This window comes from Pleuronectes platessa, chromosome 8, assembly GCF_947347685.1.
Source record: "Pleuronectes platessa chromosome 8, fPlePla1.1, whole genome shotgun sequence".
Taxonomy (NCBI): Eukaryota; Metazoa; Chordata; class Actinopteri; order Pleuronectiformes; family Pleuronectidae; genus Pleuronectes; species Pleuronectes platessa.
The window spans coordinates 16926019-16945109 of NC_070633.1; the positions used below are offsets into that span (position 1 = coordinate 16926019).

The 19091-nt window shown below is 43.8% G+C and overlaps 1 protein-coding gene across 1 annotated transcript; it reads left to right on the forward strand.

The window, feature by feature from the left end:
• The first annotated feature begins 1314 nt into the window (after positions 1–1314).
• clcf1 (cardiotrophin-like cytokine factor 1) lies at positions 1315–15261 on the forward strand. The gene is made up of 3 exons (XM_053428335.1): positions 1315–1696; positions 10368–10522; positions 11707–15261. The coding sequence occupies exons 1-3, from the start codon at positions 1678–1680 to the stop codon at positions 13045–13047; spliced, it is 1515 nt and encodes a 504-aa protein (XP_053284310.1). The 5' UTR covers positions 1315–1677; the 3' UTR covers positions 13048–15261.
• Positions 15262–19091: the final 3830 nt, after the last annotated feature.

Here is a 19091-nt window from a genome sequence, read left to right on the forward strand (position 1 = left end):
TATGATTTTTTTATAAGCGGATTTATATTTTCTAGATGATGATTTGATTAAATTAATGATTTTAAGAAGAGCTCAACTGAAACCAGTATCTTTAAACTAATTGATTTTGACAAAGGCTCCATGTAAAAAATTGGTCTTTAAAATAAACAAGGACTTAATTTAAAGCCAATGTAGTGTCTGTGATAATCTCCTTTTGTGCACGTTGCATATTATTCTATATTAAATTTCTAATTGAATCAACATATGACACGTGGACTTGTGGACCCTTGTTGATCCAGGATACTGGATATTGCCAACGCACATGATCGGTGTCTATCTGATCGGAATTTCGATGCTACACACAAACCTCCCACAGATTTTGGACATTACGGGGGCAAGTGAGGGATTTTGATTTTTAGAAAACCTTTAATAATTAATTAATTCCAATAAGTTGGATCCAGGACAAGTTGCAGTAACTGTAATGACGCGATGTGAGTGACAGCTGGAGGTGAGAGGAGAAGATCGCTGTAATTCCTCTGTCAATAAAAAAATAAAAGCTGAGGAATGAAGGGAGAAGGAAGAACGCTCACGAGCAGGCAAACACATGTCTCCTCTCATTTTCTTAGAAACAGAGAGTTGGTAAAACAGACGGATTATTCCCATTATAAATGTATAAATGTGTTTTGATCACAATTTATGAGGCCTCTAAAATTAAGAGCCCTTAGCAGAATCTGTTTTCACCAGTCTAATCAATAAAAGTTTTTAAATCATCTTTATTGACTAAGAAAAAAATCATCCTACGACTCAGTGATATTTTAAAGTTTATTTGTCTGCTTATATAAATTATTTGAAGATGATTTAGGGCCTTCTGTTACACAAGGACGACCGTTTTAATTAGTCGTTTTCCTTGATTTGATTAAATAAATATTAAAGAACAATTTAAGAAAAGTTATTTAAAAAAAAAAATAATCACATATGTCTGTCAGAGTTAGGGGGAGGGGGGGTTGCCCATTTAAATCCTCGTTTCCTGGATGATCCGAGGGTCGCAGGGTTCCCAGGTCTCCCTGACTTGCACCTTATTATCCGAGGGAATCCGATTAAACATCAAACAGGCGGCAGTCGGGTTGCGTTGCGTTCAGGAGACAGAAATGAGTCGTAACAAGTCCCGTGGTTCAGCGGCTCCGCACCGAGCTGAGCCGCCGGTGCGTCAGCGCGCTGAATCACCCGCACCGAGGAGGAGGAGGAGGACAGAAAGATGGAGAGACAGGGGCAGGAAAGTGAAGGAGGAGGAGGAGGTACAAAAAGACTCCGCCGTCATTCCGTCTGTCACACAGCAGACCACACACACCAGGACAGAGGAGCGTCAATATTTCACCTCCATCTCCTCTCTCTGAGTATTTTATCTTTATTATCAAATTTACTTCATCCACAGGATTTAATCATCACCTGTTTTTTTTTGTTGTGAGAGGGGAATGGAGCAGATTGTGTTGAGCCGATGAAAAGTTTTTTTGACTAATCTACACGAGGGAAGAAGAACATCACCATCATCATCATCATCATCATCATCATCATCATCATCATCATCATCATCATCATCATCATCATCATCATCATCATCATCATCATCGGCTTATTTCAGCTCGTGCAGTGGATGAAGCTCAGAGAGCGCACACAACCGAATAAAGGGATTTGGAGAAAATGACAAGTTTGTGCGGAGGTAAGACCAAGAAGATAAATCATTTAATGGAAGTTTAAAAAAGCAAGAATTTTTTTTGGTGCTTTTTCCACACGAAACTAAAAATTACTTACTATATTTCTTTTGTTTCAGTTTGATAATGGGCCTATTAATGTGTGATGTATATTGAAAGTTGTGAACAAGAGCAGGACTAGTTACTACAGAACATATTGGTGTGTGATTTTACACTTTTAAAATCCTATTTCTATATTTCTTAGAGTTTAATTACGCAATAAATTATGCAGTCTAAACTTAAAAATCGAATTATTATATGCTCTTAGATTATGTTAATTACGTTTTTGTAACCCTGGAAAGAAATTAATCCAAATGTCTTTTTATGTTTATATTAATTTTAAAGTTTTTTTTTACCTGCAGCATAGTTTAATAGTAGTTGTGAATAATTTAGAAAATTCATAATGAAGAGACAGATGCGTCTTGAGGTTCATCATCACACCTCAAAGGTTGTCAAAGGATATTAGATATTCGTTGTAGTTTCTAATAAACATGAATGGACAAAAAAGAAAAAAACTTTATGAACACAGAGAATCATTTTTATTTCATTTTAAAGTAATTTTATATTTTGGAGGTATATGCCAATAAATGTGTTGCCAGCGAAGAGAGGAACAGAGTGCAAAGAGAGAGCAAGAAGAAGAGACTGGACAAAATCTGTGTGTGAAAGAGAGAGAGAGAGAGAGAGAGAGAGAGAGAGAGAGAGAGAGAGAGAGAGAGAGAGAGAGAGAGAAAAGGGTGGGGGGGTATTATTCACAATAAAAAATGACAGGAGTCGAAGGGGTCGGAGGCAACTGAAGCCCCTGTCTAGTTAGCTGTCACTGATATGAGAAAGTACATGATTCACGTTAGTCAGGGTGTGAGAGAACACACACACACACACATAAAAACAGACGCACACACTTTTCCCCTTGGGAGGACTGGTGCGGCTGCTGCTCCATGTCTTCTAGGAGGTGAGAGAAAGAGGGAAAGACACCAAAGGGCGGCTTTGCCATGAAGTGATGTGTGGAACAGTGGATCACCAACTTCCTCTCTCTTTCTCCTCTCTTTCTCTGCCTTCCCTTTCTCCCTCTCCATCTCATGCCATCCTCCCTCACTCTCCCGGTCTCAGGTGGTCAGATCATGTGAACCAGCTCCTCGGCACATCAGCAAACTTGGTGAAACTTTAGATCGACAATAAACAGAGTTGAGGGCAAACTGCTGCTGCTCCTGATTCTCAGAACAAATAAATACACAGCAACCTCTGCTGTTAAGGAACATGGCACATTTGACTTTCACACACACACACACACACACACACAGACACACACACACACACACACACACACACACACACACACACACACACACACACAAATGCTGACATACACAATTCCAGAGACAAGGCCTGTTATTGCCGGGAGGGTTGAATTAGTGTCGGTGTGTTTCAGATAAAAGTGTGTGGGTGTGTGTGTGGGTGTGTGTGTTGGACCAGTGAGTTCAAACACAGCCAATCGGAAGAAACAAAGTAAGAAGATAGAGAGAGAGAGAGGGAGAGAGAGAGGGAGAGAAGAGAGAGAGAGAGAGAGAGAGAGAGAGAGAGAGAGAGAGAGAGAAAGAAAGAAAGAGAGAGATGTGCAAAAGAGAGGATCAAGTGAACCTTTCACATCTTTTGATTCGTTCAGCTCCATCCTCAATTCTTCATGATGTGTACACACACACACATACAATATATATACATATAGGGATGTCAAGCTGATGTGTGGAGGGGGGAGGTTTGTAGAGAGAGAGAGGGTGAGAGAGAGGAGGAGGAGGAACTGGCGGTAGAGGGGTTAATGCAGTGCAGATTGACAGAAGTTAGCAGCACCCAGAGGGAAAGAGCGAGCACAGAGAAGGGGGGAATGATATAAAATGAGTCGGTCACGCTTTGAACAGTTACACATGCTGTTTACATTTTTCCCAAATTAACATGGCCCCTCGCTGCAGAAACCCCCTCCTCCACCACCTTCTCCTCTCCCCCCTTCCTCTCAAATCCTCTCTTCCTCCTCCTCCTCCTCCCCTCTGTCTCGATCCTTCAAGGCCCGAAAATATCTGTCCTCACTTTGAGATCCGTCAGTTAAGTAAAAGGAGCAACACCATAATATAAAAATAGATACACTACTGTTCGAAGATATGTATCAGGAAAAACCACACAGTGTCATCAGTGTAAAAGTATTTATTACTCAGGCAGAAAGGATTTGATCATTAGGACTGATGCTGCTTTTTAACACTGTGTTGGGTCAGGGTGGATCTAACTTCAAGTCTTATACATTGTTGAGTTAATTTATGCATTGGGTATTTAATGAGAAATTTTAAAAACATCTTGTAGAGGAAATGAAATTCAAGGTGGCATGTGCAAAAATACTCATAAATTTATGACTCTATTTGTCCCTAGTTTGGTCGCCCAAGCACAGCGATAAATAACAACAAAAAAAAAACAGCAGACGACACATGAAAGTCAAACTGCCACAGCAATAGTGAACCACAACACACAAACTAAAACACAGTACAAGAGGACATGACTGTCGCCCAGGACTCTGCCGAGCCACTAAACTAAGTCATTAGGAGGTAAATAAAAAACCGAGGGTCTGAAAAAGGGGCCGGCGAGGAATGAAAGGAGTTGATGGAGGCATCGAGTGGAACCAATTAGTGAGAGGAAGAGAGGGTAACAGTAATTAGGGAGAGAAAGGAAGGAAACTTTAAAATAGAAGTTCGATGTTTCATGAAGATTTAGTGGCGAGACGGAGGGAGGGGGACAGATCAAGCGACAATGAAATTGAAACCAAACATGGCGATAAAGCACGGAGCGAGTGGAATCCTCAGATTTAAAAGAGCGAGAGAGAGGCAGGGATAGATTGGCTTATAAGGTGAGGAGTGAGACGGAGGACACTCACTTTGTGATCAGACAGAAATGTTTGAACAGTTTCTGGGCATTAAATGTGTTTTCTCTCGCCTTTTGGTTTTGGGGTCGCCTGTGCAGTTTGGCAACGCTAGTGTGTGTCCAGGGCCAAGAGGATCAATCTGAAATTCAGTGTGAACAAAAATCTGCAAGAGACGGGATGGTGTGTGAGTGCGTTGGTGTGTGTGCACATATATCTGAGTGTGTGTGTGGGTGCACATTGGCTTGTTTATATGTATTTATTCAGTATAAGGCTGGTGCATACGTGGATCTACGCCCGACTGCACAATCTGGATGCTTATGCGTGCATGTGTGTGTGCACATTTGTGTGTGTTGAGTTAGTGAAGGAATGCACATTTGATTGAGTACAGACTGCACATAAATCTGGCCTGTAACTGTACACAGACACACAACGCCGACCCTGACCCCAGACTGTCAAACCCCTCCACCTCCGCTCGCCCTCACTCACCTATAAGCGGCAGAACCAACATGTGCCTCAGTCCCTCGTATCGGTGTGTGTTGATGTGTGTTTTGACCCCTAGGCGTCCTGCACAGGTGTGTTTATACTTAGGGTGAGTTTCAAGAGGGGAGGCAAATATTTACCTATATTTATTATTTGTATAACAGTATTATTAAAAACCTACCCATCAAACAATTTGGCTGAAATTCGGGTTTGGCTCAATACAGGTCTTTGCTTTCAAAAAAGCGGCTCTGCTGTGTTCAAAACAAATATGTGGGACAAAGGGAAGGATCGGTGCAGATTCAGAGAAAGACATATGACAGTTAAGTCGATGAGATAATGAGATTTAAAAGTGTCACTTTGACTGAAGTTATCGCATGTGGCTGCATTTCAATGAGCTTAGTGTGGGATTGAAGCTGAAGTTGTACAGATGAGTTTGCACACTGGACTCAGACCCGACTCTTATTCACTCAATACGTGACATCCAGGAACGACAGTATCAAACTAGTCCGGATGTATCTGCCTCCGAAGGGCACTGTCCTCTAAAGCGGATGAGTGAATAGATACAAATGAAGTGTGGAGAGTGAGAGGATGTAGCCGGCAGCAACAGGACTTTTAACTCAGGAAAACACACCACAGATGATGTTTCAACCTTTTTTTCCCCTTCAAAGTCCATCTGCATGGCTTGATTTATATTGAATCGTGTCAAAGTCTTACAATGTGCGCTCACCGAGATCATGTCATTTCAATTAACTGCAGGCATCCTAATCACTGTAGCACTGGAAATGATAAACATCTCATTTGGACCTGATTTACAACGTCTTCCATGTACTCTGTTTAGGACTTCTTTTCAAGTGGTTAGAGCAATGGAGGGCAACCTTTTCTGGCACCGGTGGTAGTTTTTCCCGGACCAGATTGGAGACATTTACTCGCACATGCTTTTCCCACAATACCAAATTCTGTTTTAAGTGCTTGTTCAAAACCTCAAGTGGCGGTGCATGTTGGGAAACATGAAATACTAGTCCTCTTGGATGGAGAGCGTTAGGCCTATACAACACCCACATGCACTGGGTCACTGGTTTACCAAAACACTGTCTGCAGTGTAGAACGTCACATGTGTTACCAGGCTCTTTTTCGCCCTTGAACGCAACCTTCCATCCCCAAATTCACCTCTGAACCCTGACCCGGTGGTGGTGTTTAATTCTGACCTAGTTGGAGTGCAGAAGCTGTGGCGCCCGAAACCTCGTGCTCAGCTCTGTTGGGCAGATGGCAGCCAGACTCCGGAGTGTCACATCTGTCTTTGCATCAGCGAAAACACACATACGAATAACAAGAAAAAAGATCTATTGTGAATAATGGAGCTCCCCTGTGAGTGCATATGTAACCCTAATAGGTATGTGAGAGAAAACGTGCAGAGAGTCACACGCACATGAGCGCACAGAGGCGGGTCACGGTCGGTCGTTGCAGGGAACCCCTGTGTTGCTGTAACGCAATCCTCCCACGGAGAATGTTCTGGTTTCAACCCTGCCCTGCGGAGTGTGCTTCCACTGCCAGGTACACAGACACAGCCCCAAGCCTCCAGGGCTCGCCTTGAAGTCAGGCTATATGCCGACTATAGTGTAGTCACCCGGTATAATATTATATAACTGCAATATGGCTGTGGGTTCGCGTTTTCTCAGTATACTTGTACAAAAGAGCAGTTGTTTTTAGCCGCAGCAGAGGATGCTTTTAGACATGTCAGCGCTCAATCAAAACAACAAGAGCCTTCTGCGTCTGGCAATCATCTCCGAGCATGTGGCGGCAGACAAAAGGAAACGGTTTGGATCCGCTTGGGTCGCTTTCTGCCAAGGAGAATTTTCTCTCTCATCCCAGCAACCCTCTCTGCGCACTGTGGGTCCTTCTCCTCCAGGGCTGTTTACTCCGCCAGTCGTCGATGGCGTGTTGATTTCGGGGTGTTTTGATGCTAATGGAGGATGTTCAGTGGGAGGACCCTGCGCTTGATGAGCTCCAAATGTCCGAGCGTCACTGAAAGATGCTTTTTTTCGGTTTCAATCATGACAGGTGATGAAGGTGAAGTTGAGGAGGTCGGAGTAGGAGGCTTGGCTGATGGGGGTGTGGGGTTGGGGGGGTTGTCTTATTTGACGGATTTCAAGGTGTGTGTGGGAGCGTGTGGGAGGTGCCCAGGCCCAAACACATGGATTTAGAAACTAGCTGTGAGGAGGAAGTGGTGGAATAATCACCATCAAGCCCCTGGGAAGTTGTTTGGTAAGGTTTTCTCACTTAAAGGACAAGTGGGGCTAATCTTATTTAATTTGGAACTGTCAGTTTCCCCAGTCTGTCTCTGCAGCTCCAGTCATTCGATGAATATATTGTTTATAACTATACAAGGTTGTGTGGGAGCAAAGTAATTAAGTCCCTTGTCTCGCCATGATCGTCGCCGCAATTTGTACCATAATCAAAGTGATTATCCTCCCTTGTCAAGCTCATGACTTTATTTTCTTCATAATTATTTGACAGAGGTGCAGAAAGACATTTTCATTAAACGTTTCTCGCTTACTGCAATTATAACACATTCTTGTTTTCAGTTGCACAGACAGGCAGGCAGCACATTTTTTCACATAAAGAGTGGTATAGAACACATGCCATCATTAGGTTTCTACCCAGACCTGTTAAGGAGTGCATACCGATATGTCAAATGTAAGCGGTTGAGTAAGAGGAAAAAGGTGTCGACTGTTTTAGGTCAGAACTTGTTTTCTTTGAACCATTGAAAACGTGTCGAGGGTAAATGTTTTGCAATCTGTTCAAGCTACTACTCCTTAAAGCCTCTTATTCATCCTTCAGGGGCCCGTCACGATGGGAGAGATGAAAGGGAGAGAGGGGGGGAAAAGTGGGGCGATAGAAAGGGAGTATGAGAGCTAATCAGGGTTAATTGACTGCTGTTATTTTGACCCGAGGCAGAGAAGAGATAAGGAGGAGAAGAAGGGGAGGAGAAGCAGAGAGAGAGGGAAAAGGGAAGGTTTGAGTGTATGTGACTAATTCAGGAGAAGGAAAAAGAATTTGGTTGGTGAAGCAACAGGAGGCCCGAGGTGCGTCAGAGAGAGACGGAGACAAAGCCCACAGGGTCACACACATTGTGTGGAACATATTTCACACCTGTTGAACAGAAGCATGTTTTGTCCGTAATTACATGCATGAATCACGGCAGCCTGCAGTCTGGGTGTCAGGAGGACGAGAGCGAGCGGGGATGATGGGGAGCAGAGATGGCTAAGAGAAATGTGCACCGCGCTCGGGTGAACGGCTGAGGAAGTGTTGAGAGGGAGTTAGAAAATGAAGGAGGAAGTGTGAGGGCGACGGCGTCGAGAGAGAGAGAGAGAGAGAGAGAGAGCACAGGACGGAGATCAGTGGATCAACGTGAAGTTTCTTAATGTTGAAAACCAGCTTTCAGCTTCAATTTTCTCTGTTTGAAACCAGAGACAGGGGCACTAAAAGGTTTCCACTGTTCCAACGACCCCTCTTCACTCACACACACACACACACACACACACACACACGCACCGTAAACTCTCAGCTATGTGAATTTAATCAACATATATAATTACAGCTACAAACATTCTCACAAACACTCACACAGTAACATACAACACCTACACAAACACTCGGACACATAAACACAACATCCACAGAAAACACACAACTGATGCAAACACATTCATGTTTGTGATTGTAAAGAAAGCCACATGTCTTGGTTTTCACCATATCGGTCGGACATGATCATGTGTGTGTGTGTGTGTGTGTGTGTCTGCTTGTACGTGTACATTGTAAGAACAAGAATGTTTGTTTGACCTCCTCACTTTAGTGTTGAAGAAGTCTTGGGGTGTTAGGGTGTTGGGGTGTCTGAGTTCAGAATTTAAGGTTGATCGTGTGTGTGTACTTGTACTCTACGTCTTTGTGAGTAAAGTTTTTCCCCTGACTTTATTCAAGAGTGTGGTCTTTTGGTTTGAGAGCCGGACTTATTGATTTCTTGTTCATATTTTGAAATGCTTTCACTCAAAACCCTGTGCTTACGCTCAAATATGAAGTTGTCCTACCCTTGTCGTGGATGTGTTAGTGTTTCTGCTTTGGGAGACCAGTACAGGTGGTTAATTTAACTGGGCTCATGCACTCCCAAACTCCACGGCTTTATTATTTCACCGGATTCCCATCAGAAGTAAAGCTACCCATACCGAGGGCGGGGCAGTTTCATTTTTCAAAGCTTCGACTGCAATTCTATTAGTTAGGGAAGTTTTGAGAGAATTGTAAAAGGGAAAAAAAATCCAAGAGTAGACATTACATGCAGGAGAAGAGCTGAAGCTGGAGTGCAGGAGATCTGTCCAAGAAACAAAATACCTGAGTGCAAGCGCACAGTTCGAGCACAAGCAGAACAAATTTAAGCACAATCAGGGGTCATTTGAATGTGAGCCCAGGGTTTTGTGTGAAAATCTGAATCATGTAATCAATAAATCCTGCTCTCAAACTGGAAGACCACAATCTTTGATAAAGTCTAGACATTTTGTGGCATTTTGTGGGTTGAGACTTTCTCTTAGGGTTAGAATTAAGTGTAGATTAGGGTGAGGGTTAGGTTGGTGTTAGGGTTAACCATGTAGTTATGATGAATGGTAATGTAAGGGGCTGGAGGAATTCATTATGTCAATGTGTATATATGTGTGTTTCTGTGTGTGTGTGTGTGTGAGTCTTTAAGCTGCTATTCGCCTGACAGGCTTGTTCACTGAACATAGGAGCCATTTGTCTGACTGTCTGAAGCTATTAGGCGAGGTTTTATTTGAAGCCAGAGTAAACCTCAGACGGCCAGAAACCGCTAAAATTAGATTGGAAACGGAAAAAGCTTTATTGGCAGTGTCAGATGACTCTGACCCGGCAATATGTAAACATACGAGCGCATTGCCATAGAGACAAGGAAATAAACCAGAATATTGTAAGAAATCCCTATAAACAGTGTGAACGGTGACTTTAGAGCGACACTTGGAAACTGTTGCCAGAGAAGATTTTTGCCTGTTATCAAGTCATCAAACTAATTGAGAGCTTCAAGTTAAATAATCACAAAAATGTCCAGGAAAATAATAGCTGAGATAAATGTAATCTCTTTGTTATGATTACAAATGCCTCTGCTGTGTGTTGATTATCACCCATGATTGTCACTAAAGAAACATCTCACACTGTCTGAGTCACTTAATCAGAGTCTTTTATTTTTTAAATCTCTCTCTCTACAGTCCATCAACACCAGCTCATCCTGTTATTGGCTGCTGCCATGGTGATGGCGATTGATTCGTCACACAACCTGGCCAGTGAGAGGAGTTCGATAGAAAGCACGTATGAACTCACCAAGTACCTGGAGTATCAGCTCAAGGAGATCAAAGACGTATATGTGAGTAATTTTTTGTTACAATATGATTTCTCATTGATCAAAGCCAACAGTTCGGGATTTAAAAATGTATATGTGATCCATAGACAAAAGCTCTTTCTGAGAAACAACTCATATCTAAATGACTTTTATTACTGCAAAGGTCCCCATTATAGGGGCTATGATCCATATACCAAAAAAGCAACAATAAGAGAGAGAATATACTAATAGTTTATCCTAAATGAACGATATTGTTGCTTTTTACCTGGTTGATGTCCTAGTAACTCAAAGGGTGATAATAAATCATTATTCATAACCTGTTTCCACTTTCCCAAATGGGCAAACATCTGTAACTTTAGGTTTAAAGAATTCTTTTTTTTTTGTTAAAAGAGAAATAACATAATATGATTCTACAGCCAGGCGCCGATTAGCTTGGTTGTGCACATGGACCAGAGACAGAAAAAAGCTAAAGTGACTCTGTCCACAGGTAAAAAAACAACAAATCAAATAACACATTTGCATTGGTTTGTTTAATTCAGAAAAGCTCAACTATGGTCTGCAAGGCAGTTAAATAGTATATTTATTTTGAACAACAACAATTTATCCGTCCATGCTACAGTCTCTCCTCTGGCAACGTCACAGTTATGAGAAAACTCCTGAAAGCTTGTGTTCAATCAAGAAAATGTTGTTGCTGTTAAAATTTGTTTTAACATTGAATTGCAATTCACTAGCTTAAAGCACTTGATCTAACTTGGATGTTATTTTCATAGTTTGGGCGATTACTCATAAAATTATACTCATCATGTTGTCATTTCAGTAACTAAGGAGATCTAGAAATACGGTGACAGACGTCTGACATGTCTGGAAATTTCAAACCTGTGTGTTTGCCGAACTCATTTGGAAGATAAAACAAAGCTTTACTGCAAAGTCATTGACGTAAACATGCGTCACAGTTTAGTTAGTTCAATGTTGAAACACTGTGCTTGTACACACACAGTTTTTCAATGCATTAAGATCTCACTACAAACATGACAGGAGTGCTTTCTCTCAGGTCCATTGAATGGTTCAGATAAACTCTTGGTCTGTGTAGCAATTAAGCTGCTATTAGTGATGTAATGAATGACGGCCCAAGCTATAAAACTGAATTAACCACACTTGTCCAATAAACCTTCTCATTCCTTTCTCCTCCTTTGGTTTACCTCCTCCAGCTCACCTACTTAGGCCCTCCATTCAACGAGAAAGACTTCTCCCCCCCACGGCCCAACAGCACGGCTCTGTCCCTGCCCATTGCCGCCACCCGCCTGGAGCTGTGGCATGGCCTGGAGAACCAAGCCCGCCTTGCCCAGAACCAGAAGGCCTACTCTGTGCTGCTGGCGGCTGTCAGGGAGCTAGCCCGCTCCACCCTCTGCCCCTCCCTCAAGACCTCCCTGCTGCACTTTTGCACGGGCCTGGACGGACTGCTGGGCTCTATATCTGCGCTGATGACCACGCTTGGGTACACGCTTCCTCCTGCATCTGCAAACATGAGAAGTAGCGCTGGCGAGCTGCAATACCCTCAGAGTGGGATAGGAGGCGACCGGCCAGCTCCACTGATGAGCCAGAGCCTGTACAGGTCCAGAACCGGGTCTAGGACGGAGGCGGGTCACCGTAACAACCAGAAACGAAGTGGGGTGAGGGTGGTCAGAGGAGATCGCGAGGATGGCGTCGACGTGGACCTGATAGAAAAGAAAAGGGCAAATTCGGGGAGGAGAGCTGAGACGACTGCAGCTGGAGGAAGGAGTGGCGGATCGCGGGAGAAGGGAAGAGGAGAAAGAGGGAGGAGAGGAAAGAGGGAGGAGCCCCAGAGCAGGAAATGGACCGCCACCGAAGACGAGAGAGCGGGGGAGGAGGGAGAGGAGGAGCTGGAGCGAGAGGTAGGGGCGGAGAGATGGGGCAGGAGGTTGTTGAGCATCAGCGAGGATGGCGATGAGGAGGGGAGGCAGTCGGAACCTGGGGTCGAATTGCCTTACCTGGACACACAAAGTTCCATCTCCCTTCTGCAACCAACCATCGTGGACAACAACAACAATCTGTACAGCTACAACCTGAACTCACGTCACACAGACACCATCAGAAAGGAAGATGGATTTTTTGTGGTGAAAAGCAGTGGGTTAATCCTGGAGGAGGGGCAGCAAACAAATATGGAGGCGGCCTCCTCTTCCTCAGCTTTCTATCACCAGCGACGGCCTCCTCGCTCCCTCTCCCCCCCCACACTCCAACCTCCCCTCTCCACCCTCTCCCTCCTCTACCAGTTCGGAGCAGGTGAGAGGCACACCCTCCTCCCCCAGCCTGTCCCCCTGTCTTTACAAAGGGGCACCTCCCTCCTTTCGCCCCCTTTGACCCCCCTGCTCTCCTCCTCCTCCTCTTCTTCCTCACTCCTGTCCGTGCGGCCGACGATGAACGACTTCGCCAGGAAGGTGGAGGGGTTTTGGATATTGCGGGAGCTGCAGAGTTGGCTGTGGCGATCGGCGAAGGACTTCAACCGCCTCAAGAAAAGACTAAGAGGTTGAGACACTTCAACGGGACGGGACACTGAGACAAAATAAACACACACACACACACACACACACACACACACACACACACACACACACACACACAAACACACAAATGTGCAGTATAATGGAAATCGTACCCATAACGAATTGCACAAAATCCGTCTGGAAACAAACTGAGAGCTTTGACCGACAAACGCACACAAACACACTCATGCTTTAACGCAGTCATTCATACTGTACTGGAATAAATGAATGAAGCACGAATTGGCAGGTCACCAGAAGCGCTAATGGAATATAACACACACAAAACCCAACACATTACCAGCACTGTCACTCTCTCTAATGCACATAGCAGCTCATTGAGCAAGACACGCTGAGACTGGGCTGAGTTACCGGACTACACGGCTCATAGATCAACAGGAATACCACTGTAGGTGGTTAGACACATGCACGCACGAGGGTAGACGTAGCGTCAGGCAGCGAGAGGGACAGTGCAGCCATTGAGCGAGAACTGATTCAGCGACCTCCAGAAGTGTGAATCAGCAAACTTCATTTTCTCGAAAAGGCGGAAGGGAAATTATTCTGAATGGGTAAAAGACAAAGGGAGAGCAGAGTGGAGGAAATGGCCAGAGGGATGAAGAGGAGGAGAGGAAGACTCGGAAAGTGACAGGAAGACGGGAGGAGGCGTGAGTCAGGGGGTTCCGCACTGGGAATAATGGGCAGAGGGGTACTGCTGAGTAATGGCAAGATGGACGGTCAGTTACAGTAACTCTATAAAAGCGCTACACATACTGTCCAGACAGAGAGGTGGTCATACACAGACTCACCCTCACTGTGGTATTTGGTGCCTTAACAAACAATTCACTTCTTTGATGCTTTTGATTCAGTGCTCATAACTTTTACCACTTTATAAGGAATTTATCCCAGAGTTAGAAACATTATAAACATATTTTACCATGGAATTATTGACCTGCAAAAAACTCATTAAAGGTCTCCTGTAAGAAACAGTTTTTCACATTTTGGGAATTTATGGGGGCTTTCTTGATTTGATATGAACCTTTGATTTACAAAATATCTCCAGACGAGAACTCAAATGCTCAAACAAGCCGTTATGACATTGTTGTTATATTATTGTTTCTAACTCCCATTGCACAATGTAACACTGGGCATATGTCTGTCCCGTCATCGTATCGCTCTGTTTACACACACGTACGGATTCATACAAACCAGGCTTTTGGAAATCTGCAATTTGGAAGGTGTTTGTAAAACTCTCTTAATTACTGACTTTCAACAAAGCCATAATTGCGTCGTACAAACATTTCAAATTTGAAACCCTGTGGTAGTTCAAACTCCCTCTGAAAGCTCATTTTCACATGTGAGCGAAGTAAACAATCAAGATTGTTAGTTAGAGCCCCCTAGCAGTTCCCGGCAGGTTCTGCTGTTGAGCTTCTTCTGTACTTCTGTGTTCTGATGCCACAGGCTGCAGCAGCTTTGTTCATTGGCTCCGCAGCTGCACTGTAGCTGATATGCACTTCCTCAAAAATGTAACTGCACATCAAGGCTACAGCAGCGAGACACCACATGGTGACCACAAGAGCCGTGACTGGTCAAAACGGCCTGCTTGGGTTTTTGTCTCAAAGTTTCCACAAGATCATCTGTTGGAGCCTTTTCCAATGCAGCACTTCTGCTAACCATAACAATGGTTCAATGAAAATACTGCAATAGTACCATTCCTGTGGAATATGATTAAAGCACAACATGACCTTAACAATACATGTTGACGTGGTGCTATCCATGGGCGAAATCTGACGCCGAACCATAAATCTAAAGCTACTTTGCAGGTATCTATGACGGCACCTCCCTTCCGTTGATCGTAAATCTGACTTCAGTCTTTGTGCTAAACTAAGATCACCATCACCTGGTTTGAGCTTTATGTCTTAACAGGGAGACATGAGAGTTGTATCAGTCTGCTCGTATAACTGTCAGAAAGAAAGTTCCCAAAATGTCAAACTGTTCCTCTTCTTCGTCACTTCACACTCCTCAGTACAATTGTTTTTGGAATTTTTGTTGAAAATTGTTTATTTTTTTGTCCCTTTCAAAACCAGAAATCCATCTCTTTCCTTTATCTACAGATGTTTTTGTTTGTTTTTTTCAGAATAAATGTAACGCTATGCCTTTGAAATGTGCCTTAGATGACGTGGCGTAAGGTTATGGATCATATCTCTATAATATTTATTGAACAAGATGTTTATTTATTTTTTCTCCAGTGTGAAAATACTGTATTGTTACTCAAGAGAGAATAAATAGTAGCTTTTGTACAGCGTGTGGTGTTATTGGTCATTTGGGAGCCCGTTGGGAGGAAAGACAAAAATGCATATGGGATTTTTGTTTGCAATGGTTAGAGTTTTTATAGGGATGGTTACGGGTGATTGGCACAAGGGGAGAGGAGTCTTCTGGAAAACAAAGGCCGGCTCACATTCATGACGAACAAACTGGGGCGATTGAGGCGCGGTATGAGAGAGTTTTTATTTGTCTGTCCGGGTGAAAATTTACGATCTCTCTTTCTTCTCTTTCATCTCTCGCTTCCCACCTCCCACTGCATCATTCCTCCTCCCACTTTTCTTTCCTTTCTCATCACACTATCTCACGAAGCTCCTCTTCTTAACCCCCCCCCCCCCCAAAAAAAAGAAACCATCCCTCTGACCTGTGACAGTCAGGGACTTACGTGAGCACAAACAGGTACAGGTACAAACACAGCCCTTATAATCCCACCCCAGCTCTCTTGTTGTGTCTGCTTCAAAGCCGCCGTTCTCCCTCTCTTTGTCAGTCTTATCTTTATTTTATTTTTCATGTCACTTGTCTTACACACCCACTCTTTTTTTCCGCCTCCTCACCTGTTATCTTTCATTCCTCTTTGTGTCTCTTGTTTTGGCTTTATTGCTCTCGACTACACTTTTTTCCCACATTCTCTGCAGCTCTCTGGCTCCCCCTCGTCGCCCCGGGCCAGATATTAAGGGATCAATGAGAATCCTCCCTCCATCACCTCTGAGGCGCACACCTGCACACACCCGCCCTGACACAAAGTCGTCACACAAAAAAACACACACAAGTGTGGAGCAGGGCTCTGACAAACAAGTGCGGCAAAGCGTGAATCTTTACAAATGCAGCAGATAGGCCGAGCAGGAAGTGACTTGGACGAGAAGTCGACTGTGACAACACTGACACATCATCACACACTCATGACTTTCACTATACGGGGGGAAAGTTTAACACTGACAAAGACATTACACATATGTATACACACACACATGCACACTTACATAAGAGGCTGTGTGTGTTTTCTGACATTCAGTAAGCAGTGACTGAGGGACTGCCGGTAGTCAACAATGGAAGCTTTGTACAGCCTGTGTGTGTGTGTGTGTGTGTGTGTGTGTGTGTGTGTGTGTGTGTGTGTGTGTGTGTGTGTGTGTGTGTGTGTATGTGTATTGTTTGCCCCTGTGTGGGCTTGCAAACTCAGCACGTGTGTGAATCATTATCTTGATGTGTCAGAACGTCTTTGGAATGAGGTTTGTCATCCGTAGCGATCAAGCAGCCATCACTCACTGTTTTCTCCCTCCGTCTCTTTCCGTCTGTCTCGCTCTGTCAGCGCTGCAGAGACAAATTGCTGTAACTAATACGGAACAGGATAGCTGAGCCCTGTTTGCTGGCGAGCCCTTCGATAAGAGCGGAGTTGAGTGACAAGGCATCAACGTTATAGGCTTGTTGGGTCTATATCAGGCAGCTGCTCGCAGAGGGACACGCCGCTGCTGAGACAGACCCGTCTGTCTATTAGCCTCTTATGATCTAATGCAAGCCTAATGACCCACAGAGGGGTGGGATGTGCAGGCAATCTCGCTGAGGACCTTTTCATTCGCTCTTGGAGAGCACCCCATGGGTCCTTTGCTCCACACTCCACCGCCTTCCAGTCTAAAAGAAAAACACCAAGATTCTGGGAAACTCCTCTGTGTCCCCCTGAGGATGTCAAGTCAAACTGATAATACATTAAACAGAGCAGCAGAATCAGACATATATTTACTTTTTATTCCACATATACTTTTCTTGGTCCAAACTTTGCACCAGGACCACTGACAGTTAGGTTGCACATTTGGGACGACATCTGAGGCAAGTCACTTCACAGTCCCCTCTAGGGCCACAACAGACTGTCCACACCAATAAGGAGAGCCATAAATATTTTGTTTTAAAACACTAATATCAACGACTGTGGAAAATGATTCCATCGGGATCACTTTCAAAGTGATTTGAGGAACAATAGAAACTCTGACAGCCAATCCAAACTCACAGGGTGTCACGTTCTACAGATCGTGTTCAATATGGCAGATGACATGACACCTCTGTTTGATTAAACAAACAAAAACGGTGTCTATAAAGATGTCAGCAAGAAGAAGAACATCTGGGATGCAACTGGACTCACTCTTGGAATCAGTGGTTCAATGTTTTGTTGTTATTATTAACAGAGATGAGAAGATCTTTGTTGCTCCAACACAGCTGGAGCGCTGCGCGTGTACTTGGCATCACATTATCGTTTATCGGTGTGGATGCTCTCATCATTATCATTATAGTTATCATGCTAGTAAACACCCTTAACATGGACAGCCAGCTATAAGACTGTTTATATATATACAGTATCCCCCCAAGACATGTAAACAGAGTCTGATGCATACAATCTGTGGATATCAACAAAGTCTGGATCACTCACTGCACGGATACCATTAGCTGGCTGGGAGTTGAAGTGCCTCAAAAGTTTTGGTTTGTCCAAAGAGTTCAAGTATTTCAATAACACACATCTTGTTTTGTAGAAGGTTGAAAATATATTCAACATTCCACTGAGGCAATTTCAGAAAGTTATTACCCAAGCTTTAAAATCAAAGCATCTTGAGCTAGTTACAGCTTTGATTGGCACCGCTGAGCGGTTTCATCTCCAGTCGATTGTCTTAGGATTGTGGGTATTTGAGTATTTATAACCCTACTCCGCATCAAACTGACTGAAGCTATATTGCACATTTTTCAGAGGCGAGTGAGAAAAAAAATAAAGTGTAACTATGCAGAGGGTTGTCAGATATGACATGATTTGACAACAAGAGTGATATTGATGAGGAAACTGTCCAATGGCAATTTGCAAAGTGCAAACAAAAGCCACGTGGCGTCCTTAAAGGAGACTTGGCACAAACAATACATCTGAATTCACCTGAACTATGTTTCTGAAAGCTATATTTTAAATGGCAAGTGAGTAAAACCTTTTAACCCTGTTGTCTTGCAGTACTTACTTACAAAAGGTTTGATTATACGAAGTGATAATATTTGAAGGAGGAGAAATTCATCCGGGTTGAACGTATCTAAATTCACCAGAGTTCACAGAGTTTCCAGCTGAAACACTTGCAATAAAAGTGAACTGATGTAATACATGTACAAATATACAAAAAAAGTTTAAAAAATGAATCTGTTTTATCCCCATGAAACATTCAATACAATTTTTTCAGTCACACAATGATGTGGAGCTGACCAGTAGGCCGATCTCCCCGAAGCCTGTTCTATTCCTTTAAGACGCACAGATGCACCCGTCGAGCCGTTCTCAGACCTCCTCTTCCTCCGTATTCTATCTTCCTCTCTCTTTTTTGCTCTCTATCCCTTTTTCTTGTCAAACTTTTTCCTCCAATCTTTTCTCCATATGTCTCTTCGACGTCTCTCCTTTGTCGGGCCCTCTCCAACTCGCACTGGGAGCCATTTTGTGTCATTTTATCTCATTTTCGCCTCATTTTCACCCCATGTGTGCCCTTTTCTCTGCTACAATCGAACCCTTTCACGCTTCCCTTAAATTCCCTCGGCCACCCCCGCGTTCTCGGCCTCTTTTTCCATCTGTCTATCTCCTTCCCTCTGTCTCCTCTTCCCTCTCCCTCCCCCCCTCCCTCCCTCGCTCTGCTCACCTGCAGCACATAAAAATTCCTCCTTCCTTTCTCCAGAGAATTGCTCAGTCGCTCAGGGATTTACTGCATTCTTCA

What these genes read in the sequence shown, in the direction of transcription:
- clcf1 (XM_053428335.1), top strand. An exon ending in AGGAGATCAAAGACGTATAT is followed by an intron (nt 10,523 to 11,706) that starts GTGAGTAATTTT and finishes TACCTCCTCCAG; the next exon opens with CTCACCTACTTAGGCCCTCC.